Raw genomic sequence first — 14,023 nt, forward strand, 5'->3', positions numbered from 1 at the left:
CAGACGGTTGAGTCGCTGGCCTTCTGATCCCAACTAGGCAGGTTCGAGCCTGGCTCAGTCCGGTGGTATTTGAAGGTGCTCAAATACGTCAGCCTCGTATCAGTATATTTACTGGTGCGTAAAAAAACTCCTGCGGGACTAAATTCCGGCACCTCGGCGATTCCAAAAACCGTAAAAGTAGTTAGTGGGACGTAAAGTAAATAACATTATTATTATTTAAGTAAACAGCCGGCCCCGTTGTGTAGCGGTAGCGTGTCTCTCTTACCGGAGACCCCGGGATCTATTCCCGGCCAGGTCAGGGATTTTTACCTGGATCTGAGGGTGGTTCGAGGTTTACTCAGCCGACGTGCTTATAATTGAGGAGCTATCTGACGGTGAGACGGCGGCCCAGGTCTAGAAAGCCAAGAATAACGGTGGAGAGGATTCGACGTGCTGACCACACGATAACTCGAAATCTGCAGGCCTTTGGGCTGAACAGCGGTCGCTTGGTAGGCGATGGCCCTTCGGGGCTATTACGCCATGGAGTTTGGTTTGGAAGAGTAAACAGAGAAGGAAGCGACATCGCTGCGAGGCTCTTTAGCTTCCAACTAGTTCTTTCACCCGGTCTCGTACATTTAGGGCAGTTGGAAAACGTTCGCCTTGATAAATGCTCCTCATAAAACCTTTGTAAAAATACTAACTGCATCTGTTTATAACACTAATCACAAACGCCTCCTTTTCATGTGGCTCAGTTGGTTGAGTCGCTGTCCTTCTGAGTCCGAGGTCGCAGGTTCAAATCCCGGATTGGGTCGGTGGCCCTTAAAACGGTGTTGAAATGACAACAGCTCCATGTCGTTGGTTTCTGGCACGTTAATAAAAATTCTGCATACAAATATTAGCATTGCAAAACTGTAACTTTATACTACCATATTCTGTATCTCAGGCTTGCGAGGGAAACTAATAGGACAAGGTAAACCCTACCTAGCATATGTTGTGACGTGTATTTACCAACTAACAAAATATCTGTACCCATACCGCTCATATTCTATATATTTGTTGTGTGTGTGTGTGTATTTCTTTGCTGCATTATTTGTATAAAATGTCACTTATTTATAGCTTATCACATGACCATTATTATATAATAAAACCGAGCTCGATAGCTGCAGTCGCTTAAGTGCGGCCAGCATCCAGTAATTGGGAGATAGTGGGTTTGAGCCCCACTGTCGGCAGCCCTGAAGATGGTTTCCGTGGTTTTCCATTTGCACACCAGGCAAATGGCGGGGCTGTACCTTAATTAAGGCCACGGCCGCTTCCTTCCAATTCCTAGGCCTTTCCTATCACATCGTCACCATAAGACATATCTGTGTTGATGGGACGTAAAGCAAATTGCAAAGTATATATATATATATAACAACATTACCATGTTTATTCTAACCCAGAATATTGCATCCTTACTTAAACTATATATTCTTGCATTCATTTCACTTGTACACGGAATAATGAAATAACAGATGTTGGCAGTGGGGGGGGGGGGTGGTATCGTGGCACTTATTTCCTTTTAAGGTATTCTATACCAGCTAAACTCTGGAAGTTTGGACACCTATCAAAATAAAATCTGGATGAAGAACTACCTTAACGTGGCCCCCCCGGCCTGGCTACGCTACTGCCTCCCACGGCAAAAAGCAAGCGAGTAGCCTGAGTGAGGGTTGGTCCGATGGACGGCGGACCACCAAGGCAAATTTGCTCCCAAAGGTGCCGGCTGGTACACCGATAACCAGCGTACCACACCGTGAGACTCGTGCCGGCTTCCGGCAGTGGAAGAGTTGGCCCCTTCTAAGAGCCAGAGTTGCCTCGCCTTCTCTCTCTCCTCTCTCCAAGCGTGCTCCTTCACGGACTGCTGATTCTTCTTCTCCTTAGGATTTTCTTGGGCGCTGCTGAAAAGCCATTACCCAGGCACAACACTTACTGTCACAAATCTTCAAGAGAAACAGGCTGAGTTTTACTTATGATGGATAGAGTAGTTCAACAGGTCGAGAACTTGACGTCATCATACGTTACAGCAAAGTGAATGGGTTGCAGTTATGTAGAGGAGGATGCTAGTTAAGAAGCTCATAAGACTCACGAGTCAAAAGAAATTAGAGTTTAATGTTACAATTATCCAAAAATTCTTGAATAGCGAGAACAAGTGAAGGTGTAGGCTGTTGAGTGATGATGCTGCATGGTTGGAGACGAAATATCGGCCTCAGCGTAGGTGTCAACGACGTCATCTTCTTCCATACGTCAACCAATCACCGTTATAGTACCGGTACTACATAAGCAATGCATATGGTGTCTAAAACAGTGTTTTTGGTTATGAAAGTAAATATACATTTACGAGCGGGTGGGTTGGTCCCTGGCAAGCGTATTGAACACACTTCTCTTCCACAATCATTTTTAGGAGAGAACAGCAGCATTTAAAGTGACTGGACGATAATTAATAGAGTCCATCCCACCCACTCTAGAAGCAGAAGAAGAAAGTACCGTAACATTTTACGTAATAATCCTTGCGGTGTAGCCTATGGAGTTAAAGGGCAAGAAAGGTTTCCGACAACAATAGTAAGTCGATATTGTTGTCACCTCTAGTTAGAGACGAAAGCCTCGAGCTCGAGTTTCTGCCCAGGACACCTTCACAATATAAGCACATAGTCAGGCAGTCGCAGTCAGTCGCAGTCGCCCATCTGAGCCATAGTACAGTACCGGTACGGTAGCTCACAAAGGCTTTTACCAGTATCTCAACTTTACTGAATACGGTATATCAGTATAGTGCTTTAGCTTATTAATATAACATTACAAACATGACACAGCCGGGCTAAAGTATTAATAAAATGGGAAGTAATCTGAGCAGTTTAATGGGCCATTGGCGACTTTGAAGCAGAGTCTCGGCCAAGGTCTACTTTACGTTGTCGCGACTATGAATAAGAAAATAGTGACTTTGGTGGGTACAAAGTCGACTTTTCCTCGAAATCTTGTTCTTGAATACGGGAAGAAGTACGCTTAGTCTCACCATGACTACCGTTGTGACAGCTGTTGTTTTGTTCGTAGTAGCGTTACTTATGTCTCATTTACAGCTTTACAATACGCTTTCAGCCGAAGCTACGAGTTCAACTAGCAGGTTAGTTTAAGTATGATTTTCGAATTTTATGTACAAATTTATGAGAATATATGGATATATATGAATTTGATGCGTTTGACAGTGAAGTAGACTGATTCCATAAATGCAACACGCTGACACATGAGTAAAAGTGTTAAAAATTGATTACTGGGTACCGGTATGTCTTCAGGTTAGGGTAGGATAGAATGAACTTACGGTAAAGTCATGATAATTTCAATATATCCCGTTGGACTAAACAAATAAAGAATTTATTTCAGCCAATGACCATAAACTACACTTAAATTATATAATGCAAACAGAATCATTCAAATTGATTGATTGATTGATTGATTGATTGATGGAATTTTGTTAGTTCAATCTGCGTTTTAGTACAGGTCACAACAAAATATATGTCGCAAGTCTCCTTGCATAATACACAAATACATTCCTTGTTTGGGGTGCAAAAAGTTTTCTTGGTACAGGCTTGATGAAAACCATGTGTTGCTCATCTAGTCGCCAAGTTATGTGTCTGAGTTCATAAGTCTGCCTTCATCCAGTCAGTACTGATCGTGGCCTCTGTAGTATACAAAAGTTTTACATATTTCTTTCTGCTTGGCTTGAAGCATTGCCTGTACTTGATTGAATGCAGCTGTAGACGGCAATACTAGTTTGTATCAGAGTTGTTCAGTGTAGAAATATTCTCTTGTGGGCTCATAACATAATCTTGATGAAGTAAATTTTAGAACCAGTCAATCACTACTGATCTGCATTCAGGGCAGTCGCCCAGGTGCCAGATTCCCCATCTGTTGTTTTCCTAGCCTCCTCTTAAATGATCGCAAAGAAATTGGAAAACTATTGAACACTTCCCTTGGTAAGTCATTCCAGTCCCTATCTCCCCTTTCCATAAATGAATATTTGCCCCAATTTGTCCTCTTGAATTCCAACTTTATCTCCATATTGTGATCTTTCCTACGTTTAAAGACACCACTCAAACTTATTCATCTACTGATATCCTCCCACGCCATCTCTCCATTGACAGCTTGGAACATACCACTTAATCGACCAGCTCGTCTCCTTTCTCCCAAGTCTTCCCAGCCCAAACTTTGCAACATTCTTGTAACGCTACTCTTTTGTCGGAAATCACCCAGAACAAATCAAGCTGCTTTTCTTTGGATTTTTTCCAGTTCTTGAATCAAATAATCCTGGTGAGGGTCCCATACACTGGAACCATACTCTAGTTGGGGTCTTACCACAGACTTATATGCCCTCTCCTTTACATCCTTACTACAACCCCTAAATACCCTCATAACCATGTGCAGAGATCTGTACCCTTTATTAACAATCATATTTATGTGATTACCCCAATGAAGGTCTTTGCTTATATTAACACCTAGGTACTTACAATGATCCCCAACAGGAACTTTCACCCCATCAACACAGTAATTAAAACTAAGAGGACTTTTCCTATTTGTGAAACTCACAACCTGACTTTTAACCCCATTTATCATCATACCATTGCCCACCGTCCATCTCACAACACTATCGAGGTCACCCTGCAGCCACTCACAATTTTTTAACTTATTTATTACTCTGTACGAAATAACATCATCTGCAAACAGCCTTATCTCTGATTCCACTTCTTTACACATATCATTGATATATTATCTGCGCACTTTTTATCGATAGATTTGTGTACGGGTTTGAGGAGTAAGGAGGGAGCAATTCCGGTTCCAGTAGTACTGCCAACTGAATGGAAATGAAATCTGAATTGAATCGATAATATGATCGATCGATATGAATTTTGCTAAACCTTTGTTATCTTAAGCCAACAACTGTATCACACACACACACACACACACACACACATTATATAACATTATTTAACATTTCTCGATGCAAATCTTATTCCTAGAGTGAATTCTATAGTGTGGCTTTGCTGTGTAAATAGCAACAGTACTAGTACGTAAAGTGTACTCCAGGTGTCGCACAGCGATGCATAAGCGATTCATAGTTTGTGTTTCAAAGGTTGCCAGTATGAATCTCGAAGATTGCTGAGGTCGACCAATTCAGCACTAGGGTGTAAATCTATCCAGAAAAGGTGCGCAGATAATATATATATAAGAAAACATAAAGGTCCAAGAATACTGCCCTGAGGAATTCCCCTCTTAATTATTACAGGGTCAGATAAAGCTTTGCCTACTCTAATTCTCTGAGTTCTGTTTTGTAGAAATATAGCCACCCATTCAGTCACTCCTTTTTCTAGTCCAATAGCACTCATTTTTGCCAGTAGTCTTCCATGATCTACCCTATCAAATGCCTTAGATAGGTCAATCGCAATAAAGTCCATTTGGCCTCCTGAATCCAGGGTATCTGCTATATCTTGCTGAAAACCTACAAGCTGAGCTTCAGTGGAATAACATGTCCTAAACCCTAACTGCCTTTTGTGAAACCAGTTATTAATTTTGCAAACATGTCTAATCTAATCAGAAAGAATGCTTTCCCAAAGCTTACGTGCAATGGATGTCGAACTGACTGGCCTGTAAGTTTCAGCTTTATGTCTGTCACACTTTCCTTTATACACAAGGGCTACTATAGCAACTCTCCATTCATTTGGTATAGCTCCTTCAACCAAACAATAATCAAATAAATATTTCAGATATGGTACTATATCCCAACCCATTGCCTTTAGTATATCCCCAGAAATCTTATCAATTCCAGCTGCTTTTCTAGTTTTCACGTTTGTATCTTACTGTAAATGTCATTGTTATCATAGGTAAATTTTAATACTTCTTTAGTATTACTCACCTCCCCTATCTGCACATTATCCTTGTAACCAACAATCTTTACATACTGCTGACTGAATACTTCTGCTAAAAGTCAGGTTGTGAGTTTCACAAATAGGAAAAGTCCTCTCAGTTTTAATTACTGCGTTGATGGGGTGAAAGTTCCTTTTGGGGATCATTGTAAGTATCTAGGTGTTAATATAAGGAAAGATCTTCACTGGGGTAATCACATAAATGGGATTGTAAATAAAGGGTACCGATCTCTGCACATGGTTATGAGGGTGTTTAGGGGTTGTAGTAAGGATGTAAAGGAGAGTACATATAAGTCTCTGGTAAGACCCCAACTAGAGTATGGTTCCAGTGTTTGGGACCCTCACCAGGATTACCTGATTCAAGAACTGGAAAAAATCCAAAGAAAAGCAGCTCGATTTGTTCTGGGTGATTTCCGACAAAAGAGTAGCATTACAAAAATGTTGCAATGTTTGGGTTGGGAAGAATTGAGAGAAAGAAGAAGAGCTGCTCGACTAAGTGGTATGTTTCGAGCTATCAGCGGAGAGATGGCGTGGAATGACATTAGTAGATGAATAGGTTTGAATGGCGTCTATAAAAGTAGGAAAGATCACAATATGAAGATAAAGCTGGAATTCGAGAGGACAAACTGGGGCAAATATTCATTTATAGGAAGGGGAGTTAGGGATTGGAATAACTTACCAAGGGAGATGTTCAATAAATTTCCAATTTCTTTGAAATCATTTCGGAAAAGGCTAGGAAAGCAACAGATAGGGAATCTGCCACCTGGGCAACTGCCCTAAATGCAGATCAGTATTGATTGATTGATTGATTGTGTTAAGAAGGAGCAGTTTCGATTCCTCACATACACACTCCCCCTGTTCATTAATGATTCCTGGAATGACCTTCTTGGAACCTGTTTCTGCCTTAAATACCTACACATCCCTTTCATTTTTCACTAAAATTTGTATGATCATCAATTTTGCTTGCCATCATGTTATCCTTAGCTGACTTCTTTTCTAGATTCAATTTCTTAGTGTACGGTATGTATGTTTAGTCATCAGCCCGAAGGCTGGTTGGATCCTCAAGAGCTTCGCCATCAGCTGTAATAGATGACCTAGACGTCACTGAAGAGGCGTACCAGGGAAATGAGGAGTGAGGTAGTTTCCCGTTGCTTTCCTCACCAGGCCAGAAGTTGCTATTACATATAAGTCTGCCAAGCCCACTGAAATGCTTGCACCAACTGACCCTATGAGCAACAGTTTTGCACCGTTCATAGCAGGGACTGGCTGCATAAGGAATGGCATTACTAGCATCGCTCATACCTCAGTCACTTTCATATTGTCAAAGCCAAGTATAAGACAGAGACAGATCAATGAAAGTAACAAAATTGCTCTAGCCTATACCAGAAGACATAGTGCACTGTAAACACTAGGTCCCACTAGCGTAAGTTCCTTCAATTTCTCCTTACTTCCATCACCAATTCTAACTCTATTTCGTTCCAACCTGCACCTCCTTCTTATTCTCTTTACTTCTCTGTTATAATATAGTGGATCTTTACCATGCCTTACCACTTTAAAGGTACAAACCTATTTTTACATTCCTCAGCAATTGCTGTAAACCCATTGCAGAGTCTGTTTACATTTTTATTTACCATTTTCCTGCGATCATAGTTACTTGTTAAAAACTCCCTCATGCCTGTTTTATCATTCATATGGTACTGCCTAATAGTCCTAATTTTAAAACCTTCCTTTCTTTCACATTTATTTTTAACTACGACAAAAACAGCTTCGTGATCACTAATACCATCTATTACTTCGGTTTCTCTATAGAGCTCATCTGGTTTTATCAGCACCACATCCAAAATATTCTTCCCTCTAGTTAGTTCCATCACTTTCTGAATCAGGTGCCCTTCCCATATTAACTTATTTGCCATTTGTTGTTCATGCCTCCTGTCGTTCACATTACCTTCCCAATTGACATTTGGTAAATTGAGATCACCCCCTACAATCACGTTCCTTTCCTTATCATTTCCCACATAGCTGATTATCTTATCAAATAATTCTGACCGAGCTCGATAGCTGCAGTCGCTTAAGTGCGGCCAGTATCCAGTATTCGGGCATAGTAGGTTCAAACCCCACTGTCGGCAGCCCTGGAAATGGTTTTCCGTGGTTTCCCATTTTCACACCAGGCAAATGCTGGGGCTGTACATTAATTAAGGCCACGGCTGCTTCCTTCCCACTCCTAGCCCTTGCCTGTCCCATCGTCGCCGTAAGACCTATCTGTGTCAGTGCAACATAAAACAACTAGCAAATAAGTCTGAATCAGCGTCAGCGCTGCCCTTTCCCAGTCGGTACACTCCAAAGACATCAAGTTGCCTGTTATCTTTAGAGATGAGCCTTACACCCAGAATTTCATGTTTTTTATCCTTAACTTTTTTGTAGCTTACAAATTCTTTTTTCACAAGAATGAATACTCCCCCTCCTACCATTCCTATCCTATCTCTACGATACACACTCCAGTGCCGTGAGAAAATTTCTGCATCCATTATATCATTTCTCAGCCATGATTCAACTCCTAATACAATATCTGGTAAGTATATATCTATTAAATTACTTAATTCAATTCCTTTGTTTACAATGCTTCTACAGTTGAACACTAACATTTTTATGTCATCTCTACTTGATTTCCAGTTCCTTGTTCCTTTAACACCGCTCCTTAGGCCACCCCGTTTCCCTCAATGTACCTGCCTATAACCCTTCTAAACAAGTTACCTAACTTATATGTACCACTGCAGTTTAAGTGAAGGCCATCTGAGCGCAGATCCCTGTTTCCTACCCACCCATTAGGGTCTAGAAATCTCACTCGCAGTTTCCCACATACCCACTCCATAGTCTCATTTAAATTCCCAATCACCTTCCAGTCAGTATCCTTCCTACACAGTATTCCACTGATAACAATCTCCGCTTCCTTAAACTTCATCCGTGTGCATTTACCAGATCCCACACATCCCCAACTATGTTGGTACTTATACCTGCTTGCCTTACGTTGTTAGTACCAACGTGAAACACTACCACCCTCTCCTTTCCCTCTTCCTTCTCTTCTATTTTCCTTAACATCTGCCTCAACCTGATTCCTGGATAACACTCTACCCTGGTTCCCTTTCCTCCACACGCTTTCCCCACATGTCTAACGATGGAATCCCCCATGACCAGAGCCCCAACCCTACCCACCTCATTTGAACCTCTCCCCTCCTGGTCAGCCCTATGTTTTCTCACTGCTGCAGAAGCTACTTCCTCCTCCCTTTTCTCCCTCCCATGACCCTGTTCCACCTGTCTTTTCCTTTCCACTACACTGCATTTCCCTTTCCTACCTTTTCTCTTCCTCCTACTTCCACACATCTCAGCAACAGTTCCCTGTTCCTCATCTTCCCTCAGTTGGTCTATCTGCAGTGACTCATACCGATTTCTCACAGACACCTGTCCTGAATTCTGATCCTGAACAGAGCCCTTAGCCTGCAATCTCCTTCCCCTTAAAACATTAGACCACTTGTCGTCTACAATTCCCTCATTTCCTTCCCATCCCTCCTTTACACCTACTGTATCCTGTACATTATTTGAGGGAGGCCTACTTTCCTTCCTGTCCTCTGAGAGAATCCTAATTATCTCCCTCAATCCTAATTATCTCACACAGGTGAAGTCCGAAAAGTGCATTCATATCAAAAGTACAATATTGGTTCAATCATTTAAACGAATCTAAACAACCTAATCATCTTCCATGCAGTAATATTCTATAGTCTTACTGGTACAAAAACAAATCATAGGCACAAATAGCTTTTTTCATGTAAATTGCTTTCACATTTTCAGTGTCTTGAGAAGATTTCTTTTGGTTAGATATTCTCATATTAGTTCTGTTCCGTTTGTGATTATTGGTGAATTTTTGCATGGAACAGCTTCATTCTACTTCAACTTAGAGCTTGCATAAAATCAAAATATCATTCATTGTTATTATTGTTATTACTGCCGCAGCCATTCTATCCTTAATGTGCCTGGTATAAGTAGTCCCCAATTTCTGTATTGTAATGTCCAAATTTTAAAGTTGCTTGTGATTTGCGAAGTTCCTCCTCCATTCTCGTAGCAAATTTTCTCGCTTAATGCTGGTGTGCCTCCCTTGCAGAGAATCATCTGTACCATCTTCTGCCAATTAATTGTGAATTTATTTTCCTCTGCTCAAATATTCAGCTTGTTGAAAGAAGTCTGTAGTTTCTCGAGTGTTTTTGGTACGAGTACATTGTCATCTGCATACACGTACATATTTACCTCATTACATTCCTCCTTTATTTTGTGTATTAAGTCTGAGATCGCTATATTGAACAGTGTGGGACTCAGTGGGTCACCCGTTTAGTACTCCATCTGCGTTATCGGATTCGAGAGAGAGATGTTATCCCTTACAGTGATTTAATTATAAGCAAGAATGTTCTTGATGATGTTCATTAAAGGATTCATATGTCCCATTATGGTTCCCAATTTTTCCAGCAGATTTTTCCTATCCATTAGATGAAACGCTTTGGTGTAGTCTACGAAAGTCTTGTAAAGTTTTGCCTTTGGGTGTCTTTGGGCATCATCTATGTCATCAATTAAATTCGTTGTCACATTCGTTTAGTATCATCCTGGTCTAAAGGCAAATTGCTCTTCCGGTAAGGCTTGGTCGACCTCTTCTATCAATCTCGTTATTAGCAACCTTGTGAAAAGTTTAAAGACATTGATTTCTAAGGCAGTCCCGTGATATAAATCGAGGCAGCTGGTGTTTCCCTTTCCTTTATATAGGATCTTCATTATTGAGTGTCTCCAGGTGTCAGGGTTGTCATTTATTTGCATGCATTTATTGAAGAGTGATATCCTTGTTTTTGGTAGTACATTTTCCGTAGAATTTTTATGTTAGTTGAAAATGCTATTGATGCTATTGATTCCTGATTTATGGAATTTTTTTACTTCTTCCTCGGTGAAGGCCTGGAAGAGTTTTTGCTTGCCATTTACAATATCATCTACAATGGTTACAGATAGATCGTCCTTATTCAGCACTTTCACATTGGACTACAAAGTACCTAAATAATAATAATCCACGCCAATTTCCAGTCATTCAACCGGGTCAGGAATGGAATGGTGAGGATAGGAATTGTGCCAGCTGCCAAAGCCTGTCACACACCTCTGGGGCAAGGATTAATGACTGACAAATGAAATGAAATGATATTGGAGTGTTGCTGGAATGAAAGATGACAGGGAAAGTTGGAGTACCTAGAGAAAAACCTGTCTACAAAAAAACCTAAATATTCATGAATAAATTTACTTGCATGAACCGTACACAAATACATTTTAGGCATCATAGCATTTGTTTTTGTACCAGTAAGACTATAGAATATTACTGCATGGAAGATGATTAGGTTGTTTAGATTCGTTTAAATGCTTGAAGCAATATTGTACTTCTGATATGAATGCACTTTTCGGACTTCATCTGTGTTCATCTTATGTTTGTTATTCATTTCAATCTCAGAGTCTGTAGAGATGACCAGAATCGCCTTGACAATTATCACTCAGTTATACTGTCCCTTAAAACTCAGTGGAGTTGTCCTCACCATTTTTAATTTCATGCTAGTTATTCCTCTCATATATTTAATGCATTCTGGAAAGGAATATGAGGATGTGTAGAAATTGTATTTAGCTTATTTATTACAAATTCTTTCCTTTCTTTATTCATTAAAGTCATTAGTTCACTTAAGGTCCGACTACTTGGCTGAATGGTCACCGTTGAGGCCTTCGGTTCAGAGAGTCCCGGGTTCGATTCCCGGCCGGGTCGGAGATTTTAATCGCGTCTGATTAATTATTGAATTGAGTTGAACCTGGGACCATCTGGATCAAAGCCGGGTGTTCATTATGAATTCCAAGGATCCGCCAACCAAACCCTAGTAACAAAATTACTTTTATAACTTAATATAATAAAGCACACATCATTTTCTATACTTTCTGCGGCTGCTACCACTCTCCTTAGCTAAAATATCATTCATGTGACGTTCATTTCTAGCAATCAGCACACACACACACACACACACACAGACACACACAGACACACACAGACACAAAAGCCTAAACAGTGTGTGCGATGGCACTCTGCTAACAAGCCCTGACATTTTGTCACTAGCCAGAACATGCGCAGATCAATAAAATAAAAGCGGATTACCACCTGCCCACAACCGCGGTTCCTGGGGTTGTGCAGTCGGCTAAATTTCTTTTTAAAGAACAAAGTAGGTAAGCCTATGCAGTATTCTCCCTAGGACCTTTTTAATGAGCATACCGCCCTGTCGTTTTTACAAACCGCCCGGCTTTAAATATGTGCTAGTTACATAATACGTATTTGAGTCCTTGGATATCCCAAATTAAAAAGTAAATACTGTAAAACTGATTATTTAAATTATACATCACTATTGTGAGCATAATTGCATCAACTACAAAGGGCACTAGGAAATTTTTGCAATGTGAGTGAACACTTTAGTCTTTTATTTTCAAAATAATTTCCACCGGGCGAGTTGGCCGTGCAGTTAGGAGCGCGCGGCTGTGAGCTTGCATCCGGGAGATAATGGGTTCGAACTCCACTGTCGGCAGCCCTGAAGATGGTTTTCCGTGGTTTCCCATTTTCACATCAGGCAAATGCTGGGGCTGTACCTTAATTAAGGCCACGGCCGCTTCATTCAGTCAATCAATCAATACTGATCTGCATTTAGGGCAGTCGCCCAGGTGGCAGATTCCCTATCTGTAGTTTTCCTAGCCTTTTCCTAAATGATTTCAAAGAAATTGGAAATTTATTGAACATCTCCCTTGGTAAGTTATTCCAATCCCTAACTCCCCTTCCTATAAATGAATATTTGCCCCAGTTTGTCCTCTTGAATTCCAACTTTATCTTCATATTGTGATCTTTCCTACTTTTATAAACGCCACTCAAACTTAATCGTCTACTAATGTCATTCCTCGTCATCTCTCCACTGACAGCTCGGAACATACCACTTAATAGAGCAAACGCCGGAAAAGCCATCCATCTAATTTTTGATCTGACATACCACTTAGTCGAGCAGCTCTTCTTTCTCTCAATTCTTCCCAGCCCAAACTTTGCAACATTTTTGTAACGCTACTCTTTTGTTGGAAATTACCCAGAACAAATCGAGCTGCTTTTCTTTGGATTTTTTCCATTTCTTGAATCAGGTAATCCTGGTGAGGGTCCCATACACTGGAACCATACTCTGGTTGGGGTCTTACCAGAGAATTATGTGCCCTCTCCTTTACATCCTTACTACAACCCCTAAACACCCTCATAACCATGTGCAGAGATCTGTACCCTTTATTTAAAATCCCATTTATGTGATTACCCCAATGAAGATCTTTCCTTATATTATACCTAGATACTTACAATGATCCCCAAAAGGAACTTTCACCCCATCAACGCAGTAATTAAAACTGAGAGGACTTTTCCTATTTGTGAAACACACAACCTGACTTTTAACCCCGTTTATCAACATACCATTGCCTGCTGCCCATCTCACAACATTTTCGAGGTCACGTTGCAATTCCTCACAATCTTGTAACTTATTTATTACTCTATAGAGAATAACATCGTCTGCAAAAAGCCTTACCTCTGATTCCTCTCCTTTACTCATATCATTTATATATACAAGAAAACATAAAGGTCCAATAATACTGCCTTGAGGAATTCCCCTCTTAATTTTTACAGGGTCAGATAAAGCTTCACCTACTGTAATTCTCTGAGATCTATTTTCTAGAAATATAGCAATCCATTCAGTCACTCTCTTGTCTAGTACAATTGCACTCATTTTTGCCAGTAGTCTCCCATGATCCACCCTATCAAATGCTTTAGATAGGTCAATCGTGATACAGTCCATTTGACCTCCTGAATCCAAGATATCTGCTATATCTTGCTGGAATCCTACAAGTTGAGTTTCAGTGGAATAACCTTTCCCAAAACCGAACTGCCTTCTATCGAATCAGTTATTAATTTAACAAATATGTCTAATATAATCAGAAAGAATGCCTTCCAAAAGCAAACATACAATGCATGT

At 40.5% G+C, this 14,023-nt stretch overlaps 1 protein-coding gene across 1 annotated transcript in view; it reads left to right on the forward strand.

The window, feature by feature from the left end:
* Positions 1–2,926: 2,926 nt before the first annotated feature.
* Positions 2,927–14,023, forward strand: part of LOC136859766 (dynactin subunit 6) — a 134,084-nt gene continuing 122,987 nt past the window's right edge. The window contains exon 1 of the mRNA XM_067138715.2: positions 2,927–3,130. Within this exon, the coding sequence (XP_066994816.2) occupies positions 3,024–3,130 (107 nt within the window). The 5' untranslated portion in view covers positions 2,927–3,023. The remainder of the gene's footprint in view (positions 3,131–14,023) is intronic.

Source organism: Anabrus simplex, chromosome 1, assembly GCF_040414725.1.
Source record: "Anabrus simplex isolate iqAnaSimp1 chromosome 1, ASM4041472v1, whole genome shotgun sequence".
NCBI lineage: Eukaryota > Metazoa > Arthropoda > Insecta > Orthoptera > Tettigoniidae > Anabrus > Anabrus simplex.